The 18,658-nt window shown below is 40.8% G+C and overlaps 1 protein-coding gene across 2 annotated transcripts in view; it reads left to right on the top strand.

The window, feature by feature from the left end:
• Positions 1-203: 203 nt before the first annotated feature.
• The window catches only part of msh3 (mutS homolog 3 (E. coli)), a 53,715-nt gene continuing 35,260 nt past the window's right edge, over positions 204-18,658 (top strand). The window contains exons 1-13 of one of the 2 annotated variants that reach the window (XM_087849236.1): positions 204-474; positions 548-662; positions 1,129-1,412; positions 1,503-1,712; positions 1,888-2,004; positions 2,108-2,225; positions 2,323-2,462; positions 2,642-2,808; positions 9,472-9,581; positions 9,759-9,873; positions 10,392-10,476; positions 14,051-14,160; positions 17,253-17,385. In XM_087849236.1, coding sequence (XP_087705362.1) covers positions 328-474; positions 548-662; positions 1,129-1,412; positions 1,503-1,712; positions 1,888-2,004; positions 2,108-2,225; positions 2,323-2,462; positions 2,642-2,808; positions 9,472-9,581; positions 9,759-9,873; positions 10,392-10,476; positions 14,051-14,160; positions 17,253-17,385 — 1,851 coding nt within the window. In that variant the 5' untranslated portion in view covers positions 204-327. Of the gene's footprint in view, positions 475-544; positions 663-1,128; positions 1,413-1,502; positions 1,713-1,887; positions 2,005-2,107; positions 2,226-2,322; positions 2,463-2,641; positions 2,809-9,471; positions 9,582-9,758; positions 9,874-10,391; positions 10,477-14,050; positions 14,161-17,252; positions 17,386-18,658 lie in introns of both variants that reach the window. The other variant, XM_087849235.1, reaches the window with a different exon arrangement.

Below are 18,658 nucleotides of genomic sequence, written 5' to 3'. Positions count from 1 at the left end.
ACTTGAAATCAACTACAATATACACGTTACAGAGGAGTTCCGGTGACGAAGAGTGTCTAATTTTAAGATTTCACAGAGCAGAATGCATTGCGTAGAATATCTGGTGAAACCAGGAGGAGGCAGCAACGCTCCTGGAGCCGCCAACCTCTGCTAACCAAAGAGGAAGAAGAAGGCGCGCGTCATTTACGCGTCTGTGACCTCATCGTATGCGCTGCTATATTTTGAAAGGCTGGACAGCGGCTGTCAAACCTCTGCACTTTATTGTACACGCAAATTAATTTTTATGCGACTTGTTATTATGGATCAAATGTAAGCGAACATTAAAGCATGCCAAAGTCTCTGAAAAAGTCCTGCACTACTCAGACCTCCATCAGCAGGTACTTTGGAGGACTGAGCAGCAGCAGCAGCTTTGCCTCCAACAAGCAGCGCGGGATTAACCCAAATCCTGCAGAGCAGCAACTTTCAAGAGGCAACGTGAGTTGAGCTTCACACGCACATATCAGACATACTTCACTCAATGCTAATTACTGAAGTGCTGTTCCAGCAGAAGCTTTCATCTGATGATGACTTGGAATTGCCAAGAAAACGAGTGAAGCCTTCTCCAAAGGACCAACAGGCGGAGGATGTGGAGTGTGAGCCTGCGTCCTGTCAGGGCATTAAAGGTGAGTGTTGACTTCAGACAGAAAAATATGTCATGATCTTCTAAACCCTCTTTAAAGTCACTTATATCTGTCCACTGCCCAGCAGCATCACAGTTCTCCAAACAACATGTGCACTGGTATAGATTGTGATGAGATAACCCTCCCCACAACGCATTTATTTGGCCTCCAGTGCTACCCCTTGATGCACTAGTAGATGCACTTACGGTAAAATTTTGAAAATCCTTGGTGACTTCCTTCTTAAGTTACTGCATTCACAATATTTTCAGAAAGATTGAGGTAACCGAGATTTGAACTTGTCCAATATTTTTAGTAGAAGCACGCGTGTTATGGATATCAGAATCCTACTTCGCCTCATACTCGTGTTATTGCATTCACAAATCCATCCACAAATCCAGCCTCTTACAGCTGAGGAGTAAAAAGTGAAGTTGTCGTTGATGTGACTGTAGTACTTGTCTTCTCTCCTCAGACACAAAGCTGACGCTGAGCCGAAAAGCAAGCAGCCTGTGCTCCTCCACATTGGAGAAGCTGAAAGGCTTCACCTGCGGGGCTGAGCCCAGTGTCGTCAGCAGCATCACCCAGGAAGAAACAGAGACGGCTGATGCAGGTCAGGAAAGCAGTGATTGGTCTCCTCGTTGTGCTACAGGTCAACCTGAAACTACACAAAGACTGCAGCATGCAGAAAGGGAGCATGAAGGTGAAGAGGAGGATGATAAAGAAAAGGCAGGTCTGGGGTTGGCTGCTGCAAAACAGGTATGCAAAAAGTAAAGTACCTGATAACACTGAAAAAGCAAGTGTGACTTTTCACATCGTAACAGATTTGATGTATTTTTATTTCTGCAGGGAGTTCACTTCTCTCAGTTTGCCAAGACAGGAGGAGGAAAGTGTGCAGAGCTGGGTCCTCCATTGGACTCTAGCACCTCCTCCAGGCGTTCAAAGAGCATTTTCACCCCCCTTGAGCAGCAGGTGATCCAGCTGAAACAGCAGCATAAGGATGCTTTGTTGGCTGTGGAGTGTGGTTACAAGTACAGGTTCTTTGGAGAGGATGCAGAGGTGAGAACTAAAAAGCAGACGTGTTAGTGATGCATTTAGAAGGAGTTTAAATTTAAACTGTATAAAATATAAAAGACATATCTTACGTTTTAGATGATTCTCTTCTTTCAACAGTGGCTCTTTGCACCTGATTTGTGTTTCACTGATCGCTGAAGGACGTTTTGTTTGTGAACAGATTGCTGCAAAGGAGCTGAACATCGTCTGTCATCTGGATCATAACTTCATGACGTGCAGCATCCCCACACACCGCCTGTTTGTTCATGTCAGACGGCTGGTGTCTCACGGACACAAGGTTTCTGGTTTATCTTTGACTTTATATGATTACTGTTTACTAATTGCAAGCTGCTTAGGCTCATGCTCTGCTGGCGTTTTTATTTGTTTGTTTTAATTTATAGGTCGGAGTGGTTAAACAGACAGAAACATCTGCGATCAAAGCGTCAGGGGCCAACAGAAATACTCTGTTCACTCGTCAGCTCAGCGCCCTGTACACCAAGTCCACTTTGGTGGGAGAGGGTATCCTTATAGATGATGAATGTGTGCACGTGTTCTTAACAACTTTTTATTGTCGCTCTTTGTTTAAAACAGTTTCCTTGACAGTTTTTTTAAAAAGATGTAAATCCGGTCTGCAGACTCGGGGATGTAGAGGAGGGGGGCTGTGATGATGTTGTGTCGGACCCTCCCGACAGTTTCCTGCTTTGTATTAGTGAGAATTGGGACAAACTGAAGAAGCAGCTCACTGTAGGGCTTGTGGTGAGTTTCATAAGTCAATCCATAAATCCCACCTGGCCATTAGGCTGGTTGTTCTTCAGTTATTCTGTGCATAAGAGATGAAAATCAAATATTTAATTTAAAAGTGTAACTGTCAACTTGGAGCTGTAGCTGCACATCTTTGACATCATCTGATTCACAGCATGTGTTTGTGTCTGCAGGCAGTTCAGCCCAGCACAGGCGACGTGCTTCTGGACTGTTTTCCTGATGGTCCCTCTCGCTCTGAGCTGGAATGCCGTGTCCTTAAAATCAACCCTGTCGAAATCCTGGTGCCCTCCGACCTCTCAGAGCAAACCGAGAGACTCCTGCACAGCATTACGAATGCAAGGTAATATGCTGGGAAGACACTAGAGGGCAATATATACCAATTTATTACTAAAATGTACCTAAGCGCTGAGCTTATATTGTGTTTACAAAGCTGTATCTGTTTGTGAGTTTGGTGTGTTTCATTTTGCAGAATTAGGTTTAGGTTTCCCCGGGCAGGCAGACGGTTGTTTTATTTGAAACTCCTCAGGCTCAGTCTGGATGAGGAAATCAATGTCGGCTTGGTTCTCAGCACTCTGGATTTCACTGCAGGGCTAAACAGGATCCAGCCAAGCCTTCTGTATTTTAAAAGATCATAGACTGTCTGTCCCATAAAATGGTCATTTTATATCACTAGTTTTATTAAAAGAAAAAGACAGCAGTTACACACCTGCCTACACATATTTAAAGTTCTTCCTCCAGTTCAGTCGTTTAAAACATCAAGTTCCATAATGTGGTTTTTTAATGTTTTTCGTGTGTGTATAACTAACATGAGGCTTTGGTGGTTGTAATCAGTTTAAACAAGTGCTTTACAGTTTTCCCTTTTCTCATTGGTAGACTGGCTTCTTGTGAGATCAACACAAATTGGACTTTTCATCCACCAGAATTTAGTAGAAAAATACTCTTATAGACACATAAAGACCATATTTTTATTGGAAAACAGAAATATATTCTGTTATTTATGCAACTTGAAACAGATGAAGACGCAAGTTAGCCTCAGAAAAGTTAACAGCATCAGGTTCGATTATTCCAGCGATTAGCTCATAAGGAGCATCAGAATGTCTTGAAGGTCTTGAGCTTCACTTGTAAGCCTTAATTTAATGTCTGCAGGCTCTTGTATGAATCACGAGAACAAAAAAAGGAAAACTGAGTACATTTGTCCTTTTATTAATTGGCAGACCAACAGCACGAGCAGCAACGGTGACGCTGAGCTGAGTGTAATCCATAAACCTGTTGCCTCCCATTGCGCTGCCATTCGACTCCTCTTTGCTGACAGTCTGGAGCCAGCATGTTCACACCAGTGGGGAGGAGATCCTCTGGAGGGAGCTTGTGATTGCATTATGCTGTGAAAATGAAACGAGATAGTGGGAGGGTGTGGAGTGGATCAGATTAGCAGAGGATGATTGGATAAATGGGAGAAATTTCTGCTACTTTCTTTTGTCTGACTCCTTGGCTGGGCAGATTTCTCATTATCTACTCTTTTATAATGCTAGAGACAATTTTCCTTCCTTTTTCACCACCCTCAGCTTGAATTTAATTCTAGACAATTTAGTTAATCTGTATTAATTTCTCTCTATTTTTCTTGGCTTCCTTTTTTTCAGATGTCCATGTTGAGTGATTATAGTGAGACGGGCCTGTAAAGGCCAATTCAATTATTGTGTTTGAACAGCTCTGCTGTCTGGCAGTGTGTTTATCAGAGACAAGGCTCTTCTCACTTTTCAACTTATGAAACAAAAGTAGAGTGCAGCTTTGTCTGTTAAGATAGGACAGACAGATTTATTTCATTTAATGCATTTTTCTTCACAGACAATACTTCTCAGCCCATCACAGCTTTGCTATTGACAAGTTCTCCAGTATATTCTTCTTTGCAGTTAATTTTCTCAGTTTAAATTCATTAGACCAGAATAATTCTACATAAATGCATAATTGATATTTTGATTATATCATGTTGCGGTTACAGTAAATACAGTAAAAATACTAAGGCAAGGCCCACACTGGTGAGCAATTTTAACTGGGTTTTCTTGGTGACAGTGTGTGTCTCTGGGGTGGCCTGATGAGATGGAACCCCTGGCAACAGGATTTGTGTCTATAGAGTGGCTGATAATGAGTCCCTTTGAGGTTGGTTGTAGCTAGGTGAAGTATTAGCTTGCTTTATTCACGCAGAGCCTGAAGTCATGAGTCATGAGTCCGGATCAGAGCAGTGACGCTGATTGAAGCGGCTAAAAAGCTCAATGTCAGATGAGCATAAATGTTCTCACTATTTGAAAGATTTTAAGTTTAAGTGCTTGGCTGCTGGTAAGATCACAGTCATGTTTTAGAAGGGGTCCAAACAAGCAGACGTACACTGTGCATTTTTAAAAGTCTGTATGTCCATTTCAGTGGCTGCTCTCAGAGCTTTGGATTCACTTTGCAGTAATAGATACTAGAGATGGACCGATCCGATATTACGTATCGGTCCGATATTGACGTAAATTACTGGCTTGGATATCGGAGAGAAATAAGAAATGTAATCCGATCCATTAAATATCAAAAAAGCACCTCACAAAACTTGCCACACGGCATAACTCAGCTCATAACCGTAGCACGTTGCAACAGTATGCGTCACGTAATAGAGCGGCTGCGAGTATTTGTAGCCTCGCTACCAAACTGGCATTTCATCTCCGAGGAAGTCATCCTAGAGAGAAGTAAGGCAAGTGTGTAAGTTCATCTCTGAATGTTTGTAAAGCATTCCCACGTTAAGCTTAACAACCAATATATGGAGCGACTGCCTCTCTCTCTCTCTCTCTCCTGCTGCTACTTCAATCATGAAACTGATTAATGATCAGCTGATCGGCTTTTCTGTCGCGGGTCTCTTCTTTGTTTTTGGACCACTTTGCACCAGAAAGAGGAAACCAGCGGTTGAACAACAGCAGCACATATAAGCTTGATAAGCTGTTGTTAGAATTTATTTAATATTACTTTCTAGACCAGGATCCTTTTCTATGCAGCTGACGGCTGGTAACTGTGCAGGGGCGGATCTAGCAAAGTTTAGCCAGGGGGGCCGATAGGGCATTAACAGGGAAAAGGGGGCACAAAGGCATAATTTTCTTTCTTATTCTCATTTAAAATGTCTAGCTTTTAATAAGTAATTATCCAAATCTTACACCCAAATAACCCTATTAGTTAGGTTGCTTAATATTTCTGCTAAGTACTCTTTAAAATACCAGAATAGGAAGGATGGTGCAGGTTTAAGTTGATCAGTATTGCTGAACTATGAAATATTTTGGGTGCAGTGTATTTTTTACATACAGGTATAACAGAATAGCTTTAGTGTTGTTGTTTATTTAAACTTGAGTATGAACCTATACAAAATGCAGCAAGATATTAAAAAAAACAGTTTTATTGATTAAAAAACACACTATATCGGATTCATATCGGTATCGGCAGATATCCAAATTTATGATATCGGTATCGGACATAAAAAAGTGGTATCGTGCCATCTTTAATAGATACTAATCTGAAAACTTTCATCTGCATGCTATGCATGTTAACCTCTGATCTCTTGGTTGTAACCTTTAGCTTTTCTGATTTTCATTGATTTTTCCACCATCATGGCAAACTTGGCATTACCACAAGGCATATTTTACCAGTTTTTTGCTGTGGTGTCAGGATGGTTTTGATGACTTTCCTCTGTAGTGTTAGAGTTGGGATTTCAAACCCTAACTCTTTTTGTCTGCGTGAAGTGTCTTTGGGAAAGATGCTAAACCCCAGGTTGCCCCTTATGCTGCCAGTGGGGTGTGCTTGAGAAGTGTCCATTTACCATCTGCTGCTATTATATGCTGCTTGCACAATACAGTGCAAGTTGTAGTCCCAGTATCAAAAGTAGCATTTTTTTCTCGTACAGTACATAAACAGGGTTTTCTGTGAGCTGATGGTACCTACCGTATAATTTGTCCACACTAGTGGCTCTACAAACAGCAGTGTAATTTTGACCTAAAATGTTTCAGAATTATTGGATATTTTATGATGAAACCTTATTATAATCTTTCACACCCCAGAAGATCAGTCCTAAAGACTCTGATGATCTGTTAACCTTTTAGCCAGGAGCCCATAAACTTGATTTTTGGTGATTTTGAGTTAAATTCCTCAACAACTGTGTATTGTTAATACACCAGTAGACTAAATCTAAACAAAGTTACCAGATCTAAAGAGTGTAGCCAATGTGGAAGTGCTTTACACCTCAATTCTTTCTAATGGCCAGCAGGGAGTGACTTCTCCGCTTGAATAGTTAACAGTTTAGTTTCTTGTGCCCTATGTTGATCTCAATCAGTCGCTTAAAGTCTTACTGAACACAACATGTTAACTTGTAAATTGCGGTCACCAAATTGATGACAGCAAATAAAAGCTTAGCAAGAGGCTTCACAACAGGGTTCGCTGCTAGCCAGCTGCTAATGTTTCAGTTGTTATGCCCATCTTTTATATACAGTCTCTGTATGACACACAGACATTCATAGTCCCCAGATAATGAATCATAATCACTTCGATGATCCTCTGACCTTTTCTTTTGCACTATAACCACATCAACATTTTAACTAGTTTAGTAAATGAGTTTTTTACTTTGTTGACCTGGTTTAAAAATACTAGAATGTTGACGTTTTTCCAACTAGATATCAACCTCAGATCGTTATTATTTACATTTTTGGCATAGGGGTATCAAGCCTATTTTCATTCATGCAACACATCCAAGAGATACATTATGAAAATGGTCATATTTATGGATTCATCCACAAATATATGTTAACAGCCTAACATATTTTAAGATAAAAAGTGCAGTTTTGGTAATATATCATTGTTTTCCATATTCACTCAGACTTTTATTGTTACAAAGAAAAGTTGCTGTTGTAAATGAAAGAAACTGCTCTGTTTGTATGGCTTTTAGCTTTAACACTCTTGTTCAGATGTGGTAACACACATAGTTAATGACTTTGCCCGTAAGAACTGGCAATAATGCTTATGAAATTACCAGTTTGGACAACCACTCTTTAGCAGATTTATTGTTTACAACTTGGGACACAAAACTTATAAATGCAGCCATCTTTATCTGCACACATTTTCATTTGAGCCCATGCAGCAGACTCTACTGGCACCTTCAGGCTGTATATTTGACATTTGTTTTTGTTTAATTCAAAATGATAAGAGCTGCTGCGCTGGCTGCAGACTCTTTCTATTGTTTAGATGAAATGAAATCCGATCCAATCAAAGCTATCTGTAATTTAGATATCAGCTGAGTCGAGATGAGTTATGAAGAACTCAAACCCCCAGTTGTTTGTTTTTTTACAGTTTCCTACAACCCATCTTCACCTTAGTGGGTCCTGTTAGGGATTCTGCAGAGATGCAACACTGCACTCTCATCCGAATCGATACCTGCAGTTGTCGTTTTTCTTGTAAATCTCAAAATATTTTTTGATTTAAAAAAAAAAAAAAAAGGTTAAGGCTGTGAGTTGTACATTATGTCGTCTATTGATCATTTTACATAATCCTTACTCCCAGTCCAAACAGTAGCTGAAGTGAAATATGATGAAGTAAGTGTGTGTGTGTATGTGTGGGCATTAGTCCAGAGCCACGTGTTTGCCTTGGTTGCCCTGGCAACAACTGTGCAGACAAAGTAACAGAGTCCTTGAAAGCAGCAGTGCCGAAAGAGTGAATATAGCAAAACGGAGATCCGTCAGAGCATCGAGGAAATGCAGTGAAAATGTGTTCAGGTGTGTGTGACTGAGGTTTGCATTTCTGTGTATAGAGTCTAGTTAAACAAAAGGATGGCTGGAACATGCAGTCCAGCTATGTGAATGTTTTTCTCTCAGAGGAAGATGTTCAGATACAATGCTGTACAAAAGTCTTGAGCCTCCTTGTATTTCTTTATACTTTTCCAAAGAGCCAGACTTTCTTATAATTTATTAAAGTGGTCTTGAGCTATAGTTCTCCAGCCTCTCTGAAGGGCTTTCAAAGTTTTTCTTTGGACTTGGCTGACTTTTCTCTCATTTTCAATTTAGTTCTTGAAGTTGACCATTTTCAGGGAATGTTTTTCTTTATTGTTCAGCCACTTAACACCAACCAATGACTCAAAAGCAAAAATTAAAGTCACCAAACTCAATGGATGAAACAGTTGTGCCTACACATAACAATATACCAAAGAACCCTTTTGACCCTTCAGCTGATCCATCTACTATTGACTGGAATCGTCATCATAAATGGGCTCAATGGCTGTTAAGGAGCCATTCTTAAGGAAGGGAATTAGGGAGAAAAGACTGAGCTATGCCAAATTATAGAAGGACTGGACTGAACACTACTGCAACAGGTCTTATGAACACAAATCTTCATCGATATGCACGGAGATGGCAAAGTGTCTGAGCAAACTGTAAAACACGGTGGAGGTGTGGTTTAGGGATGCATTTCAACCAGTGGTGCTGGGAATCGTGTTAAAATTGCTGACATATATGGACAGAAAAACACACAATTGGACACTATCAGTCTGGAATTGGCCTCCCCAGAGTTCTACTTCATTAGTAAACAGCAAGTGATTATCTCAAAATAGAGCAAAACAAAGGGCAGCTAGCATCCAAAGAAAAGCTTTGAATCTCCTTTGAGTGCCAAAAGAAGACTGCTTAAAGAAATTACATGCAAGCTTGCCTTAGACTGCTCAGGCTATGTTGAAGAATAAAAGGGGTTCATACCAAATATTGAATTTCAACCTCATAATTATTTAGACGTTGTGTACTGTGTTTCCATTTATGTTTGTACCTGTATCAATAAATCACTGCCTGTGTTTCTCATTTCTTAAGAGAAATGCTAAGAAATAATAGTAGTTCAAGACGGTTGCACACAGTACTGTATATATTCTTTATCTCTGTATCTGTACAGTCACTAATCTCTGATATTAATGCTGTTGTGTTGTTATAAATAAATAAAGTTTGTGATCGTTTTCCTTCAGCGCTCAGGCTGACGACAGAATTAGAGTGGAGAGGAGGGACAGCGCTGAGTTTGAGTTTGCCTCGGCAATGAACGCAGTCACCTCGTTCTACTGTCACATCCAGGCGAAAGGTGTGTATGCTTGTGTCACTGCAACGCTTTTAGTTTTCCTGTTACACTATGATCGCCTCAGTTACTCACATCCTGTCATTGAGAGCACAGTAGACGTGTCTGAGGAAGTGGGCTCATGACTCATGGCTGTGTGTTGATGTTGAAAATGTTGCATGTTTTTATGTGTGTGTCCTCCAGGCTCTCGCTCTCTGTCGAGCGTAGCGTCCCTGGAGAGCCCAGTGATCAGCTGTCTGGGGCCGCTCATCCAGTACCTTCAAGAATTCAACTTGGAGCGAGTTCTTAGAAGTGAAAGGTACATGAAAACAAACGTTCAGCAACATAGCCTGCGACTGTATTCATCCATTGTTTCCACACAAATATAATTTTCAGGTTTTAAAATTCTGTTATCAATAATTTTTTTGTAGTTTTAAAGCAAAAATTCTTAAGCTAACATTCATTGGTTTCCATTTTGCCAGCTTTGCTTCTCTTCTTCGACTTTTGACCAATCAACGGGAACGTGTTGTGCATATTTTTTTTTGGTTCTTTTCTTTGACATTTCAGATACATACTGAAAGATCAATTGATACATTAATCTATACTGATGATTGTTATTTCCTTCCCTGGTTCTGGCATTTCCTAGGGATTAACAGGTTACGTGTAACAAAAAGAATGACAGTATTGTTTTATTTTAAATCTTATTTTACATTTGATGTGAACACCAGTCTTTATACGCCAGGAAAGGGAAAATAATATCTTGGATTACTTTAATCCCTGTAATAGAAACAAAATGTCATCATGCTATATTTTTATATGAGTTTGTACTTCCTGCAGCTCCTTCCGGCGTCTGACCTGCGAGTCGGAGATTATGACTCTGAGTGCTGGCACTCTCCGAAATCTAGAAATACTCAACAATCAGGTAAATATTCACATCTGAGCTGGAAGTCTTGACCACTGATTAAACATAACAAAGGGTGATGGCTGTCTCTATGATAAATGGTTTGCACTGCACCGTACAGTATAGTCCTCTGGTGTGTAGTAATCGAATGGAAACATCTGCACCAGATTTTCGTCTGGCAGGTTCAGCTATTTTAATCATATGGGCCTGGCCATTAGCATTACACAGCGTGTAAACATTTCCATTTCAAAGCAGTGTTGTTGGTAGTAAATTTTAAAATGTTTTGATCAAACCTTTACATTGTTAGCTTATAATCGCATTGCAATTGACAATGCAAGGCCTTACTGCTGTCACGCTCATTACACCAGGCAAAGTCAAAATTTGAAACTTGTGTGTCTTTTGCTTTGACGCTCCATTTAAATCAGTCTGTAGTTGTTATGTCTGCTGTGCAAGTTTGACTCACAACCAAGCCTCAACACCACTGCTATAGCTATTGAATAACAATACACTGCTCAAAAAGGAGCTGTAGGAACTGCCAGCATAGTCTCAGCACATGAGGCAGGGTGTTGTAAGGCCCCAGGATTAACCCGGGACCTACTGCACCAACATAAAGTCTGACAATGGGGCCAAGGATTTCATACTGAAACTTAATGGCTGTTAGGATACCATTGCTTAACCTGTAGAAGTCTGTGTCCCTCCATGGACATGACCAGCACTGACCTATCACCGGTCATCCTGAGCGATGTTATAACATTTACCACAGCTTCTCAATACCCTGGAGAAGCCGTGTCAAATCTGCTTAGGGTGAGCCTGCTGTCATTTATGGAAAACCTAGGGTACCAGTGGTGCCAATTGGTGCCTGCTGATTCTTGTATTGGCAAGTGCCAATCGGGTTCCACGGTGCTGGGCAGTGAGTCACTCCCCCATTCTCTTGAGTCTGTGCTGTGAGACACAGCAGACCTTCTGGCAATGACATGTATTGATGTCCCATCCGAGGTCTACCTCTGTGGGGTCCAGGTATCGCTTTTATTACTACCAGTAATAACATGGAGCCTAACCGAATTCAAAACTAGTGAGAAAAAAGAAGTTCAATTGAAATTTAATTGACTTGATGCTACACACTTAAAATGTTTGTTTTTTTAAAATACTTTTCTTAAACAACAAGATGTGATGAATGTCAGGGTGAATTGTTAAATATTGTCATTTTTATGTTTGCCATTTGTACATTGTTTTAATTCTGTGAAAGGAATTCTTTCTGTCCTCCCCTCCCCAGATTCTCGAGGTTCTAGGTGGGGGGCTGTAGGGCTGTAGTCTTTTATCATCCTTGTGCTTTTGATGTAACCTTCCTGCGTTTACGACCCTTTGGTCAGCAGGAGGTCTAACACACACACACACACACACACACACACACACACACACGCACACACACACACACACACACACACACACACACACACACACACACACACATTCTCACATAACACACACACAGTGCCTTGTCTTTGGAACCAAGGGGGGTTACGTGGGGAAGGTACGTGTTGTAAACTATTGTTTATTGTGTGAACGTTGCCAATAAAAGGGAGCGAGAGGGGGCAGTCGGAGAGGTCATTTTGTGATGTGCTAAGGTACGGACAAGGCCCCCCTTGCAAGTAAAAAGATCGATCGCTGTTGCCTTGTCTTTCTTTCATGGGAATAAGTTCTGGGATCAGCGGGGTCTGATTTAGACCCAACATTATTTGGTCCTTCGGAGCCGGAGCCCAAGATTTTTGCCGTACACTGAGGAGAGACATTTCCTGGATTTGGCTCATTAAACAAAAACTATACCTGATTTAAATTTGATCAATCATTGTCCCATTGTCTGACTGGAACTGCTGGTCTTTTTAGATTGGTGCTTACAAATCCTGTTTTGTCGCCTTGCTTTTGCCTGATTTTCATTTAAGAGAAATTGAGATGAGGTCTAGATTGTGGTGATTGGTAAAAAAAAAAAAAAAAAATCAATTTCCTGTGTGCGGGTGCATGATGGCTCTCCAAAGGAATATAATTCACTGAATCCTATTGCTCACCAAATGGCACAATATTGACAGTCTAACCAATGAATATGGGGGTTGTAGGAGGAAACTTAGCAAGTTCAGAGGATGCTTTGTCTGTGCTTGAACCCTTTTTGATTGAAAACCTCTAAAAACTGGTATGTTGTAGCTATGATCTTTCAAATGAAAGGAAGACCACTTGAAAAAGCACCCCCCCCCCCCCCCCCACACACACACACACAAACACAAAAACAAAAACAAAAAAAAAAAAAAAAAATAAACGGATCTTTGCTGTTCACTCAAGTTTGAGATCCAAGGTGTAACTGCAAGTGGAAGTTGATATGAGAACACTTCTAGTGAGGGATCAAAAAATAGCAGCTATGCTGAAAGTCATTTGGACATGCATGGATGCATGGAAGATTATCTTCAAGGGAAGATTAGCCAAATTTCAATTGGTTGCTTTTGATTTTTATTGGCCAGTGCTTAGTACTAAAATACTTTGAACTTTATGATCACACATCATCTTGATGCATGCTCAATCATCCAGGTAAGTAAATACCAAAAAGTTGAATCTGTTCATCTGGACGTAGCGTTTTAAGTGGAAGAAACGTTTCGTCACTCATCCAAGTGACTTCTTCAGTCTCAGCTGACTGCAGGTTTCCCCAACCTTATAAACAGTACATTTGCATAATGACTGAAATTAGCACCACTGAAGGAACAGTGGGCTGGGAGGTCAGTTCCTTGATCATTAATATGTAAATTCCCATGACCATTGATCAACAACCACTGATCAAAGACCATTGATCATTGATCAGAGAACACTGATCAATGGCCATGAGTACCATTCACAGAGAGTTGGGGAATGGCTGCAATCACATAATTGTAAGATGGCGAAAGATGTACCCTTAGGCCCCCTCCTCGATTCAGAGATAGTCTTTCCCTTTTCACGTAAATGGCCTCCTTGACTCCGCGCTCAAACCAGCGTTCCTCCCTGTCCAGGATGTGTACATCCTCATCATTGAAAGAGTGTCCACTGGCCTGTAGGTGTAAATAGACTGTGGAGTCCTGGCCTGAAGAGTTAGCTCTTCTGTGTTGCTTTACTTGAATCAACCTTTTTGTTACCCTGAGCTTTAATCACAGCTGCACATGGTCATCTGGCAGGTGTGTTGATACCTCCCAGATTTAACGACTGAAAAATCTTTTTAAGGCTATTGAGATTGTTGTTATAAAATTAAAGATCTACAGTCACTTATAATTACACAAACTGTAAAAAAATTAATGGATAGTTAAGTTAAACTGACATTTCAGCCATAACAAAAAGTCTCTTTCGGTGTACTTGTGTGTGGGTGACGACTCAAAGGTTCAGCATGACTCTGCTGCTATGGGATTTGCGTCACGTGTCACATATGGAGTTCAAGATCAGCTCAAGCCTCCTACCATGTCTGCTAGTGGCTTACGCCATTTGTTCACCTCATATTTCCTTCTCCTTACTATTTTTTTTTTTTAGAATATGTTGGCACCCATTAATGTACATTTAAGCTTTTTTATGTGTGCTCTTTCCATCACAGACAGATGGTAGTGTGAAAGGAAGTCTGTTGTGGGTGTTGGACCACACTCGCACTCCGTTTGGAAGGAGACTAATGAGGAAGTGGGTGAGCCAGCCCCTTACAGACCTGCAGTGAGTATAGAATACCCTCTGACACGTGATGGAGCATGATTGTCAATACCAATTCAGCTTCAGTGGCCGTACTTATCATTTAGTTTTTCAGTGCTCCAAACTTTATTTCCATGCAGCTTGGACTGCGTTGTGAGGCTCTCTGGATCACAGAACCACAGTGAAGAACTCTGAGGCAGCACTAATGCCACTTTCATGTCACATGTGATAACTGGCTCATATTAGAAAGATGCCTGTGATAATCATTTTCAGGCACTGTGGCTCAGTGGTTAATACTGTTGCCACACACCAAGAGGGGTCACAGGCTTCACATTTCTCCAATTGTTCTGTGTGTTTCCTCCAGTAGCTCCAGTTTATCCTGCCATCAGACACATGCTGGGTTAATTTTTCTGTCTCTGTGTCTCTGGCCAGGACACAGGCTTACAGCTAGAATCGGTCCCTGGGCATTGCACACAGGCTGCTCACTGTTTCACTTATTAGGATGGGTTAAATGCGGGCAGTAAATTTCCTTTAACAAAGAATAATATATAATAGTATGTAATCATCTCAGAAGTTTGGTTTTAATTACCTGACATGAGATAGATGTGAGATTTTCAGGCACATTTGCATCTCCCATCCCAAAAAATATCTGATTTTCCTCTTGAGGATTACATGACACGTGACGAACGGGTCTTGAATCTTGAATCTCCTGAGCTCTTTCCCCCATTAATGCTACCCTGACATTTGACAACCTCCCATGTACCCTATATGACGCGTTTTGACACCTCATTGTATATCAATAAAGATGTGGTTTGACAACTATTAGAGTAGTTTCCAGGTTATTACAAGAGTCGCTGCACAGGCGGAGACCACCCTCAAACTTCTAATGCACATCCACTTATTTTGTTTTATAAACAAGCCTGAAATATTTTAAAGTATCCATCCATCTATTCGCTTCTGCTTATCCTTTTCAGTCTGTCGCAGGGTTAACACACAGAGACAACCATTCACGCTCACATTCACTCCCACGGGCAATTTAGATTAATCAATTAACCTATCCCCACAAACTGCATGTCTTTAGACGGTGGGAGGAGGCTGGAGTACCCGGAGGGAACCCATGCAAGCATGGGGAGAACATGCAGAAAGACATGACCCCAGTAAGAAAGACTCCGGCCTGATGGAATTGAACTTGGGAGCTTCTTGCTGTGCGGCAACAGTGCTGCCTTATTTTTAAAATAGTTTTGAAAAAAGTGCCAAGGGTTATTCCCAGTAGGTTTTAAAGCTGGTAATGGAGTTAAAAGAGTTAGTAGATTGCACTCACTAGGAAAAGTCCTACGTAAGGAACAGCTGTTGGAGCACCTCAGTGCCAGAACCGGTGTTTGTCAGGAGCATCTGCTCTCACCTTTTGCTGTATTTTTCATTCTGGTGATATAGTGGAGAACGTCTATGCAAGGACAATGGAATGGCATTTATGGACATTGTGGGCACAACTGGATGATCTCGACTTGGGTGATGACCTGGCCAGATGTAGGCGATAACTGCACATCTGGCATCAACATCAGCAGGAATAGGTCTCACTGTCAACAAAGGCAAAATAAAGATCATGAGGATTAGGATGGAGCACACTAGCCCCATCACAGTAGCAGGACAGCTCCTAGAAAAGGTCAATTCCTTTACCTAGCTGAGGTGCATAGTGAACACACAGGGTGGAATGGATGTGTGAGGCAGGCCTTTGTTAATAATATTAATGTTTGCTTGGTGGCCTGCATCCCAGTCCAGGACTCACGACTGTGATGAAAATTATAACCAGCTCCACATTTTCTGTCTTTTTTAAAAAAAATAAAATAGCTGATCTCACATATAAATATGTAAGTGTTGTTTGGGAGGATATATGGCAGAGCAGCTGTTTCTCTTTTTAGAGAGACCGTGGTGTGAAAATACATACAAATATGTTTTGGAGGTGACTTCCTTAAATAAAAGCACTGCTGAGGACTCACAGCAGTACCTCTCCAGTTCTCTGTAGTGTTTTTAAGTGTGTGAACATTTTCTCTGTGTGTGGCCCTCCCTCTGCCACTGGGCAGGGATTATTGCTGTGGATAGAGCACTGCTTTCAGATTATACAGATAGGTCCTCTAGAGACTTTCAACATGAATAAAACCCAGATTACTCCCAGGTACATTAATTCCAAGATACAGAGCACAGCAGCGCATAGAACAGACACTTGTGGGCATGTGCACGTACACACTCGCACAATAGTATGATCTGTGATGTCCGATTTATTACATCACTAAGCTTCTTTTGATCTGCTTTTTCAGTCCATTTTTTTTTCTGGATGCTTACGCTTACAGAAAGGCCTTACTGTGGACTAAAAAGCATTTCATAGAGGACTTTAATATGAGGCTTTTTCTGCATTTTATAAACAAAGCTGTTTCAGTGATTTTCATCATTTCCTTAAATCCACAGCCTTAGTAGTTCACCTGGCCCAAATGCAGAATTTTTCATTTTCCAAATGTTTAAATTTAATAAGCATATCTTAATCTTCTTAGCGTCAACCACATCTGAAGAGGTCAAAGGTCTTGTAAGGTCACTGGGGAAATGAAGCTACAAGCAGCTGTACCTTCATGAGTGCTGGTTTGTGCAGTCGAGGGATTTTATTTAGGTCAGGTATTTAAAGTGACTTTACACGTTAAAGAACTGTGACTGCAGTTCTTGGTGCAGTAGTACAGGTTGCAGTCACCGTTTTAAGTTGGTGATTTGGGTATTGGATTAACGTTTTCTATGAATACTTTCATCTTTTAAACATTTGGTCACCTTTGTTTGCTTTGAATGTTCTTGAAAATTTGACACATTTTTAGACGTAAGGCGCAAGCGTGAATCTACATAGAAACTAATCAGGGACACTTTGGCGCTTATTTGTTTCATGTGTAAATCAACTTTAAGGAAACTCATTTATCTCAATCAGGGCTGATTCAGCTTTCCAAATGACACATTTCTTTTGGTGATGATGAGCCTGATGAGAACATTTACATTTCTTTCAGCTCTTTCTTATCCTTACTATCTTCTTAATTTCTGCAAGTCTTTCCTTTCTTCTTACCTTTTCTTTCATGAACCTGCAGGTCTATATCCGAGAGGCAGGATGCGGTGCAGGAAATCCTGGAGTCGGACTCGCTGACTCTAAATTCCATTCGATCCCTGCTGTCACGTCTGCCAGACCTGGAGCGGGGCATCTGCAGCATATATCACAAAAAGGTAAAAGAACACAAATAAATAACTTGGATAATGTTTATTATATTTTATCACAATTTTTGTGGCATTGTTATTGAACCCTGTAGGATACGAGAACAGGCGGGTTTAATAAATGGATGATAGTTTTAAAATTAGCATCGTTAAATAATCATCTTTATATTGAACAAGACAACTCGGATCATAATTTTTGCAATAATCCTCCAGCTCTAACGGCAGGGGAACAACATTTGTGAAATAATTCCTCTCGTTGGTTTGCATAGAGATGAAAGGCAAGAACATTTTCTTCTTCTTTCTTTCACTGACATTTTCTCTGTTTCTTTCTCTCTTTTTATGGCACGCTTGATTAACAGCAGGGAGCAGTCTCCTGTGTGGCGCTTACCTGATTGTTTGACACAGTCTCATTTCCCATCTGACCCATTTTTGAAATGTCAGAAGGCTTCATCTTCTGTGTGTGTGTGTGTGTGTGTGCGTGTGTGTGTGTGCGTGTGTGTGTGTGCGTGTGTGTGTGTGTGTGTGTGTGTGCGTGTGTTTGCAATAATGAAAAAAGACACTTTGTTTCTGAGCTTGATGTCTTGTTTCATGTTCAGCTTTTGGATTCCTTCATCTGTTGCTGAAAGAAAATGATAAAATGTCATTTAACGCACACATACATTCAAACACCCACGCATACACACACGCAGCAGACACACAGAGGGGCCTTAATTGTCATTTTGCCCATCTGTAGATAAATGGGCCTGTGTGTAATGGCTTGTGTCTCCACGGCTCCACTGACATAATGGGAGAGAGGGCATGCCTGTGGCCTCTAGTAGCTTCCTGTTTGGGTCCATAAAAGAGCAACACGGGGGCAGGAGCATTAAAACTGCAGCATGTGATTAATACCATAAACCACTGTCACTGTGACCTCTCATTAACCCGAGGGTCAAGACTTGGTACTATACAGTAACATTGCTAATGGCAATAGAAGGTCAGTATAATCTACATTATCACTGATTGATTACTCATTAATTTTATTTAGTCTGAAATGATTGGCACTTTCATTTTTAAAGACAAAACACTGATCTTGAAGAAATATAAGAAGTTATTGATTATAGGCTGCTTTGTTTTCTATACTGTGGATTATCAGTGATTCCCAAGACAGCTGCCGTTTACAGATAATAAAATGCTGCTTGTAGTGAGTGGTTTCTCACAGCCTTTGGATGTAATATATGGCTATTCTTTAAGCTCGGCTGCTGGCCAGCGTGGATAAGATTTAATGATGTAATCTCCCTGCCTTACA

This window comes from Neolamprologus brichardi, chromosome 12 (genome assembly GCF_056152115.1).
Source record: "Neolamprologus brichardi isolate AB-2024 chromosome 12, ASM5615211v1, whole genome shotgun sequence".
In the NCBI taxonomy this organism is placed as follows: domain Eukaryota; kingdom Metazoa; phylum Chordata; class Actinopteri; order Cichliformes; family Cichlidae; genus Neolamprologus; species Neolamprologus brichardi.
Note: the sequence above shows the minus strand (reverse complement) of the source record. Positions and strands in the feature narration are given on the sequence as shown.